Source organism: Rousettus aegyptiacus, unplaced genomic scaffold (assembly GCF_014176215.1).
Source record: "Rousettus aegyptiacus isolate mRouAeg1 unplaced genomic scaffold, mRouAeg1.p scaffold_m13_p_8, whole genome shotgun sequence".
Lineage (NCBI taxonomy): Eukaryota > Metazoa > Chordata > Mammalia > Chiroptera > Pteropodidae > Rousettus > Rousettus aegyptiacus.
In genome coordinates this window covers 80,790,663-80,807,155 of record NW_023416311.1, presented here as the reverse complement: position 1 = coordinate 80,807,155, position 16,493 = coordinate 80,790,663, and the positions used below count along the sequence as shown (strand labels likewise).

Sequence of the window (16,493 nt, the reverse complement as noted above, 5' to 3'; positions counted from 1 at the left end):
AAAAGCAAATGACTTTTTGGAAAGATTGGTAGATGGGCCTATAGGAGAATGATGGGAGAAATGATAGTTTGTGGCAGTGTCTGGGTGATGTACTGGTTTTTTGTTTGTTGGTCTTCCAGAAGAAGATGTTCCAGGTTAGGGGATTGATAAATTATTTTGGGAGGCTGTGCTTTTAGGTAGCTAAGAGGTTTCAGGAACTCATCCCTTCAGCTCAAAACTGTTCTTAGGTCAAAGTAGCAGCATATTTTGGTGTAGCATATCCTGATCCCTTCACATACTTGTGTAAATGCCATAATACTAACTAGTATTTGCTCCTTACCTTTTTTCAGAACATGAAAACTTCTGTCTGCCATTAGCTACTCATATTTTATTTAAAAACTAGATTTAAATTAAAATTCACAAAGACATAACAGAAATGAACAGATGATGATAGTGGTTTGCCTCTCAGGGATAGTTTTTAGTGCATATAACATCTCGCTTAACAATCATTTTGGAGGAGACCCTGTTTAAAATAAGCTTTAAATTAATTATTGGTTAATTTAAGTCCTCTGGAGTTCCTTGTGAATTTTCACGTGGTACAGGCTATAAAAGTAATTTTAAATTCCCATTGAATTATTGGAATATAAATTTAAGAGTTTCAAAAAATTGTTGGAAAAGTAACATCACAAACATCACAAAGCAGTTTAGTATTGTTGTAGCTTCCGGTTAAAATAGATAATCCTTTATACATCATAAAACACTTCACATTTCACTTTTATTTCAGAAGACTTAATGTAATATAAGATGGTAGAATTAGAGCTCAGTTCATTTTGATTAGGTACTCTTAAAACCTTGCATTTATCTCATAAGTGTTTTCTTGGAAATTTGTGTCAGGTTTTTTGATTGTATCAGTGTTTTTCTATTCCCAGCTCAGATGAACATTTAGCAAACCTTTTCATTACCATAGTGAGTTAACTAGTTGTATCTATTTCTTGTATCTGGTCACTCTCACTCTTAATCTTTCTTTTATAATAGATCAACACAATTTGGGATAGTAGAAGTAGAATATTTATGTAATGTTTTAAGAATTTTTTAAATATTTTAGGAAATTGGTATGGCTTTAAGAAATATGGACATAGTACTTAGGAGACTTAAAAAAGGAAGATTAACAATGGTATATTGATTTTTAAAAATATTTCCACTGTTGAGATGATTATGCAGTTATAAATATAAAACATTTGTTACTAGGAAACAGACATTTTGATGTTCAGAAAATTGGATTTCTTCATTGACTAATAGTCTAAGCTCTATATTGACGTGAGTACAGTTGTTTGTCCAGTTGGCTTCAGCCTTATTTTAAAAAAACTGAATTTGATATGTTTGGATTGGGCTGGCAACTTGATACTTATATTGATGCAATTGAGAGAGGCTCCCAAAATGTTAAATTGAGAATTCAGAAGAGCAGTAGTTTCTAAAATACTTAAGAGACCGATTGTGATGGTCATAATATTAATGGAAAAAAAAAACCCTTTTGGAAAATTTGAACCATACATGTAAATAGAAGAGTATATACTTCTCGTGCACACATATATAAAATACCAATAACCTTGTTTCAACTATAAACCTATTCAGTATTTCCTGGTTTGTTGTAAAGCAAATTCCAGATATATCAATGTGATTGTAATTAAAGACTTTAACATGTTTCTTTTATATACCATCATAACACTAACCATTATCACATCTAAAATGATTAATATCTTAATGTTTAACATTCAATTTATGTTCAGATTTTTGATTTAATAATTTTCATTTTTTTTAAGAGTTGAAGATCTGTTTATGGTATACATGTTGTATTTAATGATTTGCCTATTTAAAATCATTTATTTGTTGAAGAAACCAGATCATTTGACCTGTAGAATATCCTCTGATCTGGATTTGAAAGATTATTTCCCTCAGAGGTCCTTCAACTTTTTTTTTCTTTTTGGTGAATTTTCTCCAAATTGGTAGTTAGATCAAATTTCAGATTCCATATTGGGGTAGGAACAAGTGTACATCATAGATGGTGCTCTGTCCATTCTGTCGTATGATATTAGGAGGCAGTTGATGTCTTCGTAAGACCAGTGTAATTTTTTAAAAAAACTTTATTGAGATATACTTTATTTACAATAAAATTAGTTTTAAGTGTACAATTTGAGTTCAGACAAATGTGTACATTTATATAACCATCACCAGAATCACCATTACCTCTAAAACTTCTTACTTCCTTTTGTAGCTCCCCCCTCCCCCCAGGTGCTCTACCCACTTCACTGGTCTATTTTCTGTCACTATTTTTGCTTTTTTAAAAGAATTGTAAATGGAATCTTAAAGTAGTAAGATAATTATAATTTAAAGGCGAAACAGAATGAGAAAGATCATTTTGGCCAGGAGCTACAGATCTAATTCCTTCCATTTTTATATGACAGGGACTTGCCATGAGGTGTTGAAGCCTTGTTTCATTGAGTCGGAGCGACTGGACCTAAATGGCGCAGCATGACTTTGCTCCAGCCTGGCTTAATTTTCCCACACCACCATCATCAACAAAGGTACTCTTTCTTGCATCTTTCTCTTTTTGCCTTTCTCTCAGCCACTCTTTTGTCACATTCTACACAAATGTAGTTAAAATGTAAAGGCTTAATATTTTTGCAGAAAAACACTTTTTGTATTATCATCTAAGTTAGTTTATATTTAGCCTATTGGTTAAAAAGTCAAGTTTTGAATATACCATCAACATATGAAATCATTTACTCCGGAGTTGACTTTTGTACTAATTAAAGGTCCACATATTTTATTTCAAAACAGTTAGATACATTGAACATTGCTTTTTTTTTTATCCTACCTTTTTCTATATTTTTCTGATAACTTGCCTTACTTTCCTACTTACTTTCAAATTGATAATGTTTTAAATATTTGGAGGCTTTTGAAGTCTTTTTATATAACCGGAAGACTTTTTGATATAAGTAAAACTTTGCATGACACATAACTGAAATTTTAGGAGTGGTGAAGACTTTGCATCATTGTTACATATCAGAATTTACTAATTTAAGAAATGTTAATTTTACTTAAATACCAAAACAGAATAGTTTATATAAGACTTGCTAGGCATCGAAATTTTCATCCACTTATAAGGTTTGCTAAGAGGGACCTTGGAATTGGTTACAGTCAATCTACTTGGCTTAATAGCTGTCTTCCACTTTTTTTCTTTTAATGCTAAAGGAATCAGGAGTGGGTCTTGATCATCTACTTGCCTATTAATCAAGCTCTACTAGGTACAGGAAGTTTTATATATAAAACAGTTTATTAAAAATAACTTATGGGAACAATTTAATAATTTTGAAAGTTGTTTCCTTTTAATAAATAAATTATTGATCGTAATAAATTTGGCCCTTACTGTGTTGAAAAAGCTGTATTAGAGGGACAGAATTCTCCTAAACAATAGAATTTTAATGTTTGAAGATGGATTTTAATGATCATTAAACTGACCTTGTTTTATATAGATAGTCTTGAAGGTTAATTGGCTTTGCCTGTTGTCATGTGATTAGTGTAAGCCTAGATTAGAATCCAGAATCGATTTTCTTTTCTTTACTCCTTCCATATAACTCACTTTTGACAGTCTGTAAAATAATTAAACATTCTATTTCATAGACTATAAAATGGGATTTGGATTTGTTAGGGAATGGAAACTTCTACCGATTAAGCTCCAGGGATCACTTCTTAGTTACAAAAGACTCTCTGCCCCTTTTTCTCCTATGTGTAGTTCTCTGGAATATGATTTCTTATTCTCTACTTCTTGCTTGCTCTCATTTCTATCCTTTTAGTGGGTCTATTTTTTTCTAGGCTTACTTCAAAGCCTGGATGCAAATGAATTTCCTATTCCCTTCCCCCTTTATTTCCTTTTTCTCTTTTATTCATTTTCTCTGAAATAAGTATAAGATTTATTTTTATTTTGAAGCAGATTAATAAGTTACTAGTACCTTGAAAAGTTAGTTACAAAACATTAAAAAGCTTGAGAATAATTCTTCGTTCAAATGTTAATCTGAGGTTGAAGATTATCTGTTGTTATGTGGTGAAATCCTTATTGCATTCCAGAACCCGACTCTTCATCTGAATATTGACCCTCATGGATGATGATGGTTGTGAGAATTGGGATTGCCTATTCAAAATTCTCAATAATTATTATCTTTTCTAAATATCTCCAGAAAATGATACCAATTTGAGCTCCTAACTAGCAGTATTTGAAACCATTTCCTTATATTTCACTTAGTTTCAATAAACACATACTTCTAGTAATGACTTTAAAAATTTATTTTTAACTATATGACTTCTTATACCTTCTGTCTTGTCCTTTCATCTCAAAATCACTATTTATGGATTCTCATTTGTAATCAACCTCTTATTTTCTGCCAGAGCCTTTTAAATCTTATGATGATTTAAGTGGAGCAGATAATAATTACTGTTACATTCTCCATTTCGACTTAATGAAAGTCTTTTATTTATTAATTGTTCGAAGGGATGATACGAGGACTTGAATTAAGGGTAACAATATTTTTAAGAACTGTACTTCTGTTTTCTGAGGTATATAGAAGTTTAGCCCCATCATGTGGTGAAATTTTAAACTGCATTGATTATATGTCTGTGGCATAGAGCTTTTGAAATGCTTATTGGGACCCAGTATTAAGTAAATTTTTACATGTTTTTCTATATACATAGATATAATTAAAGTCATATATCTATGATCCACTAATATTTTCTCTTGTGGTCTTTTGATCTTGTTTTATTCCATTAAAAATTATAAATTGCTAATCATTTATCATCCTTTACTAGATAGGTCCTGACTTGCACTTTGAAAAGTAATGATTTTATTATCGAAGAAATACTAAGCTGAAATGGTTCTAGACACGGACAAATTTAGATAACTTTCTAGATACCCCTTGCTACAGGTGCTGCTTCCCGTTATCTTACCGTAGGAAGTATGATAAAGTGATTACCATAAATCAGGCTAAGATAGTCTTTCATAGTAGCAATTTCTTGAAGAAGGAGTATCTCAGGAGTGCAGTATTAAAAGTAAAAAGTGGTAAGAAATAGAAACAAAGCAGGGGAATTTTTATTTTTAAACAAAAATAATAATGTTATAAGATTCTACAGTAAACAAATTTCTGTATTTGTATTCAGTATTCTGTAGTTATATTTATGGCTAGATTGTAGCAGTAGTGCTTTATTGATTCTTTCATGGCAATATTTAAAAAATATTGTACCAAAATTTTTCATTCAGTAGTGTAAGCAGTATCAGCCTACATGGAAAATGTGTATACTATTTAAACTTTAGACCAAGAGAAGATCAAGAAATTCAGCCAGACTAGTAGCAGAATTTTTTGAAACTTTGTTTACTGTGTAGAGTTTTTTGTTACTGACTCAGTCAGATATTCTAGGGAATCCTGTGAAATGTGTAAGAGGGAAAAGGATAGAGATGGTCTTTTCCTTGCTCATTATCTAATGTTTTTTGAGGCATTACTACATTCCAGTCACTATGTAAAACACTATGAAGGCTAATAAAAATCATGAGGTAGATACTCTTGTTTTTTTTGTCCCAATTTATAGATTAGGGAATAGAGGTTGAGAGAGATGAGAAACATTTCCCAAAGTGCTAGAGCTAGGATAGGAATCCATATGTGCCTGACTTTAAAACATACCAGTTTAGTTAATTTTCATTTCTTGATTACTAGATAGTAGACATTTTCTGAAGTGAAATACTAGGATACTTTTATGCTTACACCAGAATATATTTTTATCCTGTTTTGGATAAAAAAATGAAGTTGCTCCCCTCCCCCCCGCCCTCGCCGCCTTTCAAAGTAGGCATCTTTACTGTCATAGGGATGTAATTTTTTACAGGCTATATAATCTTTTATTGAGTTGAGTTGATCTACATGAATAATTTGGTTACCTATTAATGGACTAAGTTACAGGAATGTCTGAGTATTTCTTGAATATATTTGTGGGATAAATTCCTAGCAATAGAATCAGCGGATCACCAGGTTTGTACATTTTGGTAGACAGTGCCTAATTGCTCTCCAAAAAAGTTGCACCAATTTATACTCCCATCAAAGTCTTATGGGGGTCTAGTTTTTTCAGTTTGGGTGTTTTCACATTTTTTAATCTTTGAAATTGGATGAAAAAATGGTACTTTATTATTTTGAGTTACATTTTTAAATTATGGTTGAGCATATTTTTGTGTAAGGGAAAGTTTCTAAAAACTGCTTGTTCATGTAATCTGTTTCTTAGTGATTTGTAATAACTCTTCACTTTGAGGGATTTGTTTTCCATATAGCACATATTTTCCTATAGCTTGTCCATTTTGATAATTCTTTAAAAATGTAGAAATATTTAAGTATTCACTAGTATTTAGTATTTAAACATACAAAGAATAGAGAAAATGAAATGAACATTATTAATAACCAGTGATAATCATATCAATATTTTGCCATATTAGCTTTATCTCTTGGAAATAAAACATTATGTATACAGTTGAAGTCCACTGTTTACATCTTCACAGTCCTTTTTTTTTGGTGTTCATTTTTTCACAAGAGGTAGTCTTAGTACATGTTCTTATATTATTACATATGTGAATGTCAGTAGTATTCTCTGTGTTTAAAAAATTTATGTAAATGATCATTTATATGTCTGTATCTGGCTTTTACATTCACTCTCTTTGAGATTTTTTTTTCTATGTTGGTATCTACAGATTTAATCTTCTCATCTTAAAACTGCATCATGCCTCTATACCACTTTTTATCTATTTAAGTTTAGATTGTTTATAACTTTTGACTATTACATAGAGTACTGCATTGAATACTCTTGTAATATCTCTTTATACACATGGATAAAAATTTTCTAGGCCATTGCTCCTCAAACTTTAACCATAGTAAAATAACCTGAGGGTTTTGTTAAAAATACAGATTCTGATTTCAGTAGGTCTCAGTGCAGCCCTCATTTTAACACTTTTCAGAGAGATGTTGATTCTGTTTGTGGACCAAACTTCAAATAGCACATCTCTAACCGGTAGTTATAAAAATTTCTGAGACTTAATTAGATACTGCCAAAATCTTCCATGTGATATACTGAGGTATACTTCTGTATAATACATATAACTATTCTCTTTATACTCTTGGCAAAATTTAGTCACATTATCAGTTACAATTTTTGCTAATCTTTGTTATAAAATGCATTTTCACTGTTTCTTAGGCATTGAATTACATATCTCTGAATTCCCTGTTTACATCCTTTGTTTTAGGTTGCCTTTCTTTTCAAACTGGTTTAGGAAATATACACATACATACGTGTGTGTTTATAGCATCCTTAATGTCTAAATACAGTTACATAGGATTTTTCTGTCTCGTATGTATTTCACTAGATGTGCTTAGAGGCATTATAGTACCTGTTGCTATTTTAAAAAGCTTTAAATCTTTGTTGCGGATATATCGTATCTTGTAGTATGATATCTAGCAACCTTAATTCTTAATCTGTAATGTCTTTTGGATTTTTTGAAATACAGTCATTTGTTCATAAATACTGTCAGTTTTCTGTCTACCTTTTCAGTTCTTTTACTTGTATTTCTTATTCATATTTTATTCTGCTGGTTTTATGTTAGTCTGCGAAGGGTCTAGATTTCATCCTACTTGCAAGCTAATATGCCAGTCTGTTACTGTTTCATGGATGCTGGTAGAAGACATGAGATTCCTGGATCAGAGACTGAGAACTTTATTACTCATGATGACACAGCAACCAACATTAACATGGTGTTGGAACTGGTTATTCATGCACCCTAAAACATTTGGGAATTGACATGGAGGGGCCTAGGTAGATGCTACCCTTGCACTGAGTGGGGACTCTACCACATTTATGATGAGCCTGTACTTTGTCCCAGAGAAGAATGTTACTGTTCCTTAATGTTGCTTGCTGCAAACATAACCGTTAGAAATGGGCCGTACAAGTAGCACTCAAGGCCTTGCATTCTTGATATACAAGCATGTTTGGGTTTTTTTTTTGTTTGTTTGTTTGTTTTTTAAAAAGGGCCTGTGGTGGATTGTCTGTCCCAATAGTCTACCCATCATCAGCCCTAAATGTTTTTGACCAAACTTTAATTTTCTCATGACCATATTATTGCTAGGACCAAATCCATTTGATTTCTCTTTATAAATAATATTTTATTAAGATTGCTGTCAACAACCCAACCCAAGCATCAGGGTGAGGCCAGGATTCAGCCAACTGTAAGTAAGTTTTAGAGGGAACCAGGAGATGATTTTTTTTTCCCCAGCTAGCCAGTATATGGTGTAAGGCCACTCTATTATCCATTAAGAGTTTAAACTGACCTCAGTTTTGGTGTTATTACCAGTAATTACAGGGGTAATAGGGGGACCAAAAAGCAACCCTCATCCTCAATAAAATACATTCTGTAGCTTATTTTCCACCACATACAAACATACCACCTGAAAGAGACAAGATCACTTCAGTTTGGGATTTGTTGTTAAACTTGATTTGGATTACTATTACATTAGTTTGGTTAAAAAATGTGGACATTATCACCATTAGTTGCAACCTCAGTTGCCATATATAGCATATCCTAAGACCATTCAGGTGTTAGGAGAATCATATGCATTTTTATAAGCCAAACGGAACAGGGTTGTGCTGGTTTGATTGTTTTTATGCATTTATGCTCTATTGACATTAGCCACAGCAGAATAGTTAAGGACTCTTGATGGCCACATGAACATTTCTGATTTCAAAGCATATATATGGGGATAACAGATCTCGCAGTGGGTCAGAGTGTTCTCCACTGCTGCTGTTTGATTCAGGCAGTGGTACTGGTTCTAGGAGTTAGGGAGAACATTAGTTGTTGTTCTTTCTCCCTGGGGTCAAAGAAATTCCCTCTTAGGGTGGTGGGATGTTTGCACTCCCTCTACAGCCATGAGATCTGTGTGTCCTATCCAATAGCTCTGATTTCACTTAAAAAGAAAAATCCCCTAGTTGCACCCAGAAATTTTATCCCTAGGAGTTGGGTGTGAATGGAACAAGGGTAATTTTACCTAATACACAGAGACCTTTATAGCCCTCACTTTGGTCCATGTTGAACACTTGTAGGGGGACTTAGCAGTGCACTAAAGCAAATGTTCATGGTCTGCAGATCTAGGACTGTGTCAGTTCGACAAAAGAGCTCAGGCCAAATCAGACTGTCTGAATTCCTTAGGTTCTTTTTTGTCCATGCCATCACCCTGAGGATAGGTCTGGCCTGCATTTGCTTTTAGGAGAAAGAAATACCAGGTCCAGGGATATTCAAGGCAGAATCCTTAATTTTTAAAATAGGCCCATATAATCTCTCATCTCTTTACTTCTTTCATCTTCATTACTACCCAGGAAGTGGCTGAGGAGATTATATCTTTTTGGCTATGATGCATTCAATGACCAAAAACTGTTTCACTGAGGTGTTCGAAGAGGTGAGGGACATAGAGTTGTAGATTGTTCTGAGTTGAATTTTGAGGAGATTGTTTGAATGCTTGACACAGTACTGGTTCCTGTGGATAGTAGGGAGTATGGAATGTCCATTGAGTACTTTGAATATTTGTCCATCGCAGGATAGCTCTTTTGACAAAAGATGTACTGTTATTGGACTGTTAGTGATCTGGAATGCCAAAAACATGACATGTATTTATTTTAAGGGTCATAAGAATGTGACGAGAGGGAGCAGATCAGATTGCAATAGCAACACGGTAACCTAAAAAGTTTTCAGCAGTGATGATACACTATTGATTGCCCCAAGAAGTGGTCACAGGTTTGATATAGTTTCCCTTGTATAATATGGCCTTCCTCACAGTGAGACAAATGGACCAGACTTGGCAGGAGTCACAACTGGCATGCAGTGGTGGCTTCCTCATTAGAAAAACAAAAGTCCTTTAATCTGCTAGTCTGTAGTTTTTCAGGTGACAGGTTGTCTAGGCCATTGACAACAGCCTGAGTCAGAAAAACAGAAAATGTTTAGTCCTTATGAATGGTATCTAAGGCAAGGGTCACAGCTTTCATATTTCCTCATTGTGTAGACCGGCACTTACCCATTTGTTTTTTCAGTTATTGGGAGCTGGATGGCAGTTGGCACTCATTGTACATTACTATCTTTTAACTTAATTGAACCATCAGCAAACAAGGCCCAGACATTTAGGGAAATTTCTGTGATTTGAGAACCTTATTGAAGCAGCAGTTTGTTACAGATGGCAGGGAGGAGAAAAGGTTAACCTCAAAGGGTAGTTGCCATTTCTTCATGCAGAACTGAAATGTCCCTAGGATCAGGCCTGCTGCACCCTTGAACACACTGTTTCCAGTTGATCAAGAGCCCTAGTGGGTTTTTTTTTGGTTTTTAGTTTGAGTTCACTTTTGATAAGAGCTCAGTGGAAGGGCAAGAGCCACATTCCTTTTAAAAAAGTAATGTACTTGGTACATTTATCAGGCAGATGGCACTGCTATACTGAGGGATAGCTTCTGTATTTTCCAGTAGCTATCAAATCTTTAAGTACATCTCTTGATTTCTTTTATTCTGGGACCCTATACTGTTTTGCTAGACCATCTGGAAGGGGATGGTATGGGACTCACCTGTCAACTTGTATTCCCTGATAGGAGAATCTTGAGCATTTTCAGTACAAGCATGTAACAATACTAATGCAATTGTAAAACACAACAGTACATAGGATTGGCCCAAAAGCCTCACCTACAGGATCCCTTTAATTTCCCTTTCTTAACCGCTAAATCTTCTTCAAGCTCTGTCAGTCAAATTAAGACATTAGAGCATCTTTTCCCACTATTTGGACACAAGTTAAGGAGTGTAGTACTTGCATATCGGATCTGCAATCTAAATTTTCAGGAGGCTAAATAAATTTTTTCTTTAGCTTGGAATGTGGGAAAGTGCAATGTGGTGAAGAAGACTACCGCTCTAGGGGTTGCATGGGTGGCTGGGAGGCTTTTTGTTTTTCTTCTGTCTCCTCAACCTTGGAATGGTGTGACCTCTTCTGTGTACCTCCTGGATCCAGCAAACACCCCAGGTTGCAGTCTTTTCTGCCCCTGTATATTACATTGCCATGGTTTTGCCTCACTTTGTTACCCCTATGCGTAGTACTGTCTTCCTACCTCAGGAATAGATAACAGTGGTGACTTGGATGCCTGTGTCCAACAGAAGTATACAAGTTTGTCTTTCCTTTTCCTTAAGTTCCACATACTTGATCTTTTCATTAAAGCAGCCGAGGTCAGTGTAGTGGGCAAAGAAGGGATGAGGAAGTATAGAGGGCACAGAACACTTTCACTCTAGGGCAGGCAGCAGCAGCTCAGCCTTAACAAATTGAGTTCTAATATTTTCAGTCTTTTCAAAACTCTGTGCCCTCATTACTGACACTATTTATGTCAGCTTTGGAGTTCCCTTGACTTAGCAACCACAACCCTATTGCCTTTTAACTGGGACCCCATCTTCATGATAAAACATCTTTTCCTTCTCTTGCTCAAAGGAAAATTAACAACCAAAGCACCATTTGGATACCTTGTTTCAATCCTACCCCTGGCCAATTGGCTGCTAAACAGTGAGAGACCCCTGTTTCTACCTAACCTTTGGACAAGAACAGTTGCTGCCAGATCCTTCAGTGTCATCTCGTGTGCTGTAATCTGACCCAGGAGACTGCTTGTCTTTTTTTTTTTCCTCCAGAAAATTTTAACTCTTGTCAGCATCACATTTTTATTCTTAAAATTGTTAGGGTCTGTTTAGGGTTTTGGTTTTTATCCTACTTACTGGCAACCTTATCAAGCTAAAGCTAATGTTTCATGGATACTGACAGAAGATATGAGATGATCAAAGAGTTTATCTTATAAGCATAGCAAACAGGATGAGGTCAGAGGTAGTTGGGGAACCAGCACCAATAAGTTGCACAGGGGTATTGCAACAGGGGAATTCTTTTCTTTGTCCTAGAGGAAATTATAACCAGTACAACCCAGAGAAATGATCAGGGCATTAAAAAATGTTCGAAGTTTTGATTGTGATTTTATCAGATTAATAATCAGGGAAAACCAACTTTTATAAATAGTTGGTTTTTTATACACATAAGTTTTAAAAATAGTTTTTACACATTTTACGCATTCTTTTGATATATTTTTAAAAACATTTTTGGGTGAGAGGAGTTTGGAAATAAATCTAGAGAACTTAACACTGCAGCTTCATTTGCTGTACTTTTCTGATATTGAAGGAAATGTCAAACTATTTGATTTAAATCAAGTAGTGTATGATACAGAATGTTAGATTTTGTTGAGAAATACCTTTTATTTTGCTTTGTTTTCCTTAGGCATTTTACCTTTAAAGTTTTGGGGTAAGTAGATGTAGTTGTTGAGCTCTTTCAGAATGATGCTCTTATTTTCATTAGGTAGAAGAAAATAATCCAATGATAGAATCCATCTTATAAGTTACTAGTCACCAAACACATTGAAACTGACTACAGAGTGTTCTTTTTAACCATTGAAAATTCTTGAAAGTAAATTAAACCAGAGTATTGTTAGTTTTTAAAATTATATTTAGTTTGTAAATGTATGTTTACCTACATGCTCTTAATGTTTCAGTCATCATTGAATTTTGAGAAGCATTCTGAAAACTTTTCATGGACAGAAAATCGTTATGATGTGAATCGTCGACGACATAACTCTTCAGATGGCTTTGATTCTGGTATTGGACGTCCTAATGGAGGTATAATTTGCTAAGGAGTGATAGAATTTAAGGATTTTTCTTTTAGAATATTTTAATTGTGATTCAGTCTTTAAGCAGAACCATTTTCTTTGAATTTGTAATACTTTGCCATTATCTAAAAAAGGTAACTTTGGAAGGAAAGAAAAAAATGGATGGCGTACACATGGAAGAAATGGTACTGAGAACATAAATCATCGAGGGGGATACCATGGTGGAAGTTCCCGTTCTCGTAGCAGTATTTTCCATTCTGGAAAAAGCCAAGGACTACATGAAAACAACATACCTGACAATGAAACAGGGAGGAAAGATGACAAGAGAGAACGCAAACAATTTGAGGCTGAGGATTTTGTAAGTTTTCTTGTAATTTTAGTTACAAATGAGATTTCCGCAAGTGCCATTTTAGTAGCAAGGCGCTCATGACGTTTTATCAGGACAATTCATTTTCAACAGAGATCACCCTTTACAGGCCCAATTATTTTTACTCCTTACATTTTGTAAGCTTTTGTTCATAATTCACCCCTCCCCATCCTTTACCCTCCCCTCCCTCCTCCTACGTATTCCTGTGTCTTTTAAAATTTTTGATAAATTTATGTCATTTTATTCCTTATAGAAATTTAAACACTCTCCCCTAAAAATAATGGCTGCGTTTAGAGACGTATTTGCAAGTGTATCATAATATTATTTCTAAAAAGCTGCAAATTTTTGAAAAGAATATTTTAGTAGTACATTTTACTTAGATTATCTTTTTTAAATAACACTTTAATCTGACTCTGAAGCTAAACCTAGGATAGCTCCTTTTTGTTTCGGCTATTTTATTCAAAAGTTTTTTCGTGGTTACGGAAGACACACTGATAGTTAACCTAGGTCAGATACAATTAGGATTGTTAACTCCACTGCTAAAAATATATGAATTAATCTGAGACAGAATATTCTTAATTTTTTTCCTATTTGTAAATCTCACCACATGGCTTATCTAAACACTTTCTCAAGTTACATAAAAATTACCTAGTGTACAATCTTATTTATCTGGTTCTTCTTGTGACTCATTCCTGGTAATTTATTTCTGTGTGTATGTCATTCTTCATTCATATGAGTTTAATTGTTCTTGGCCCTCAGATTACATAGGTGAATAAGATAGACAAGGTCCCTACTCTTAATGAGTTTCTGTACTGTTGGGGACTTTCAGAAAATAAAAAGAAAAAATAATTAGTACTTTGCAGAGAATTTGGGCAGGAAGTGACTGGATGGCTACTTTGGTTTTGGAAGTAAGGAGAGGTTTCTCTAGGGAAGTGTCATTTAATTTAGGACTTAGTTGATGAGCTTTTTTAAAGACTGGGGAAGAAGGGAAAGAGCTAGTGTGTATACCCTAAAGTGGGAGTAAGCTTGTCATGTTTAAGGAATAAAAGTTAGGCTAATATGGATAAAGAGTAGTAGTAGTAGTAGTAGTAGTAGACCATGTTAGAGGAGTAGGAAAGGGTTTTAATTGAGTAGGACTTTTAACTACAAATGCAGCCAGAAGCCTCTGGAGTGCGGTCATGTGAGCTGATTTTATTCCAGTTGTTAGATCTTGAATGGGTGAGTGAGAACAGGAAAACTAAGTTAGGAAGCATTGGCAATAGCTCAGAAAATGATGGCTTGACCTGGACAGCTGTGATAAGATAATGTTTTTGGAATTAGTTTGGTAGGTAGGGTGGAGAGTGGAAGTGAGAGACTTTGATTAGATTTATGGCAGGGGAGTTGTAAGGGAAAGAGAAGAACAAAAGATTTTTCTTAGGTCCTATAATCAAATAACCTTGAAATCACTGTGTCTTTTCATTTCAGTGGCCCATTTTTATCAACTTGCTAATACCATAAAGTGGAATTTTTATGATCAGTAATGATAAATAGTATACTTTCATAGTGTTGGGAGGGTTAAATGAGTAGTACAAGTAAATCACTTAAAACAGTGCCTGACGCATAGCAAGCACGCAATAAAACCTAGTTGCTGCTATTGTTACTATTATACCCTACTCCACTTTCATGGTGGTGCACGTCAGCTTTTACAATTCTAGACCTGTAATATACACCTGTATTGTAAGTTCTTATACTTATTATTGAAAAGAGTGTATAACCTCCACCAAAGTCCTCTCAATTCTATTTAGTTTATATCAAGGAATTCATACTAGTATGTGTGCATACTCTTTGGGGCTTTATGGTACTGTCAGTAAAGTTAATAATTCACTTTTGTGGATAATTAAAATGTATTAGGACTCATTTTATTCAACACATGTTAAGCACCTTTAGTGCAGGCTGTGTAGCTAGGTAATGTGAAAAATATTGATATAATTACTGGAAATTTAGGATTTTAGGGGGCAAACATCTAAGATTAGCTTTAGAGTACACATTTAATATTCAGCTCAGTTTTCTTTTTAATATCCTGAGCATCACTTGTTAAATAAAAAGTTGCACTTTGATTTGAGAATGAGTGTGTTAACTAAAGCACCCAACAATGAAAACATAATGAAAGTTGGAATGGTTCGATTTTCCTCTTTCCCACTCTTGCCCTTATTTATACTGAGAAGGGATATTTGTCAGATTGATGCAGACTATATCATCTTGTGTTTACTCTGTTGTTGTTGTTTTGTAATTGACACCTTTTCTCCGGTGATGAGAATATGTAAAGACACTTTCCTTGTTTTCCTAGGCTAAGAGTGAGAATAGATGGTAACCATGTTAATAGTAGAATAAGCTGAAATTAAGGTTTATGAATATAATCAACCTTTAATTGTTGAGTTGATTATATCAGGTATTTCAGTATGGTTTTGAGATGACATTTAAAAGAATGTGAGCAATTTAAACATTTTTTGTATTCTTTCCATTCCAATTTTCTTTCAGCCGTCTTTAAATCCTGAATATGAGAGAGAACCAAATCAGAATAAGTCTCTAGCTGCAGGTGTATGGGGTAAGTAATTTTTGATCTATCTTCCAGGGGTATAAAATGTTATTTGTAGGTTTCTTTTTTTTTTTTAATTAATTAATAGTAGACTAGAATTAAACTGTCCCTTTTAAATACCTGTTTTGATGTGCTAAGCTACAAAAAAAAGGTGGCACTTATCTTTTAAAAACAAGATGTTGGGGATAGAAGAAGAGTTTGAGTTGAAATAGTTGATTTGCACATGTTAGTACCATTAAGTATACTCAAATATAAATTTTTTAAAAATGGTCGTAAGTTAATGTAATGAATGGATGTCATTTGAGAGCAGCCTGGTAATCTAAAGAAACAAAACTTAGTTTAAATTTTTAGTATTTCAAAGTCGAAAAGTTGGTTAACTGGAAATATAAGTACTTCTTATCATAGTGTGACATAAATTTAATCTTGTTAGCTATGAAAATTATTATACATAGAAAGTATTAAATATAATTGTATAAATTTGCCTTCTGGAATGAGTCTATTTGAAATTATTTGCCTTTTTGATTGTCAAAGCTTAATGACAGTTTTTCTGGTAATAACTCCCTTTTCTTTAAAACTTCTGAGTTTAATTTGATAGCATCTTACAAAAGATTAAACTGCACTCGTAGTATAAATTAGACAGCTTTTTAAAGATTCAAGTGAAGTTTAAAATAATGGAAAAATTTATATGAAGATTTTATATCTGAAAAATTTAATTATTTAATATCAAATTCAAAGGTGATGTATTCACTTTGGAACTTGTACACATGTTCATTTGTATGTTTCTATTGA

The 16,493-nt window shown here is 33.8% G+C and overlaps 1 protein-coding gene across 6 annotated transcripts in view; it reads left to right on the top strand.

Annotated features, from left to right (window-relative positions):
• GPBP1 (GC-rich promoter binding protein 1) overlaps positions 1 to 16,493 on the top strand; it is a 69,598-nt gene that overhangs the window by 32,569 nt on the left and 20,536 nt on the right. For 4 of the 6 annotated variants that reach the window (XM_016160462.2, XM_016160463.2, XM_016160464.2 and 1 more), the window contains exons 3-6: positions 2,442 to 2,561; positions 12,649 to 12,772; positions 12,897 to 13,120; positions 15,647 to 15,713. In XM_016160462.2, coding sequence (XP_016015948.1) covers positions 2,499 to 2,561; positions 12,649 to 12,772; positions 12,897 to 13,120; positions 15,647 to 15,713 — 478 coding nt within the window. In that variant the 5' untranslated portion in view covers positions 2,442 to 2,498. Of the gene's footprint in view, positions 1 to 2,441; positions 2,562 to 12,648; positions 12,773 to 12,896; positions 13,121 to 15,646; positions 15,714 to 16,493 lie in introns of those variants that run through there. The other 2 variants (XM_036226303.1, XM_036226304.1) reach the window with 2 other exon arrangements.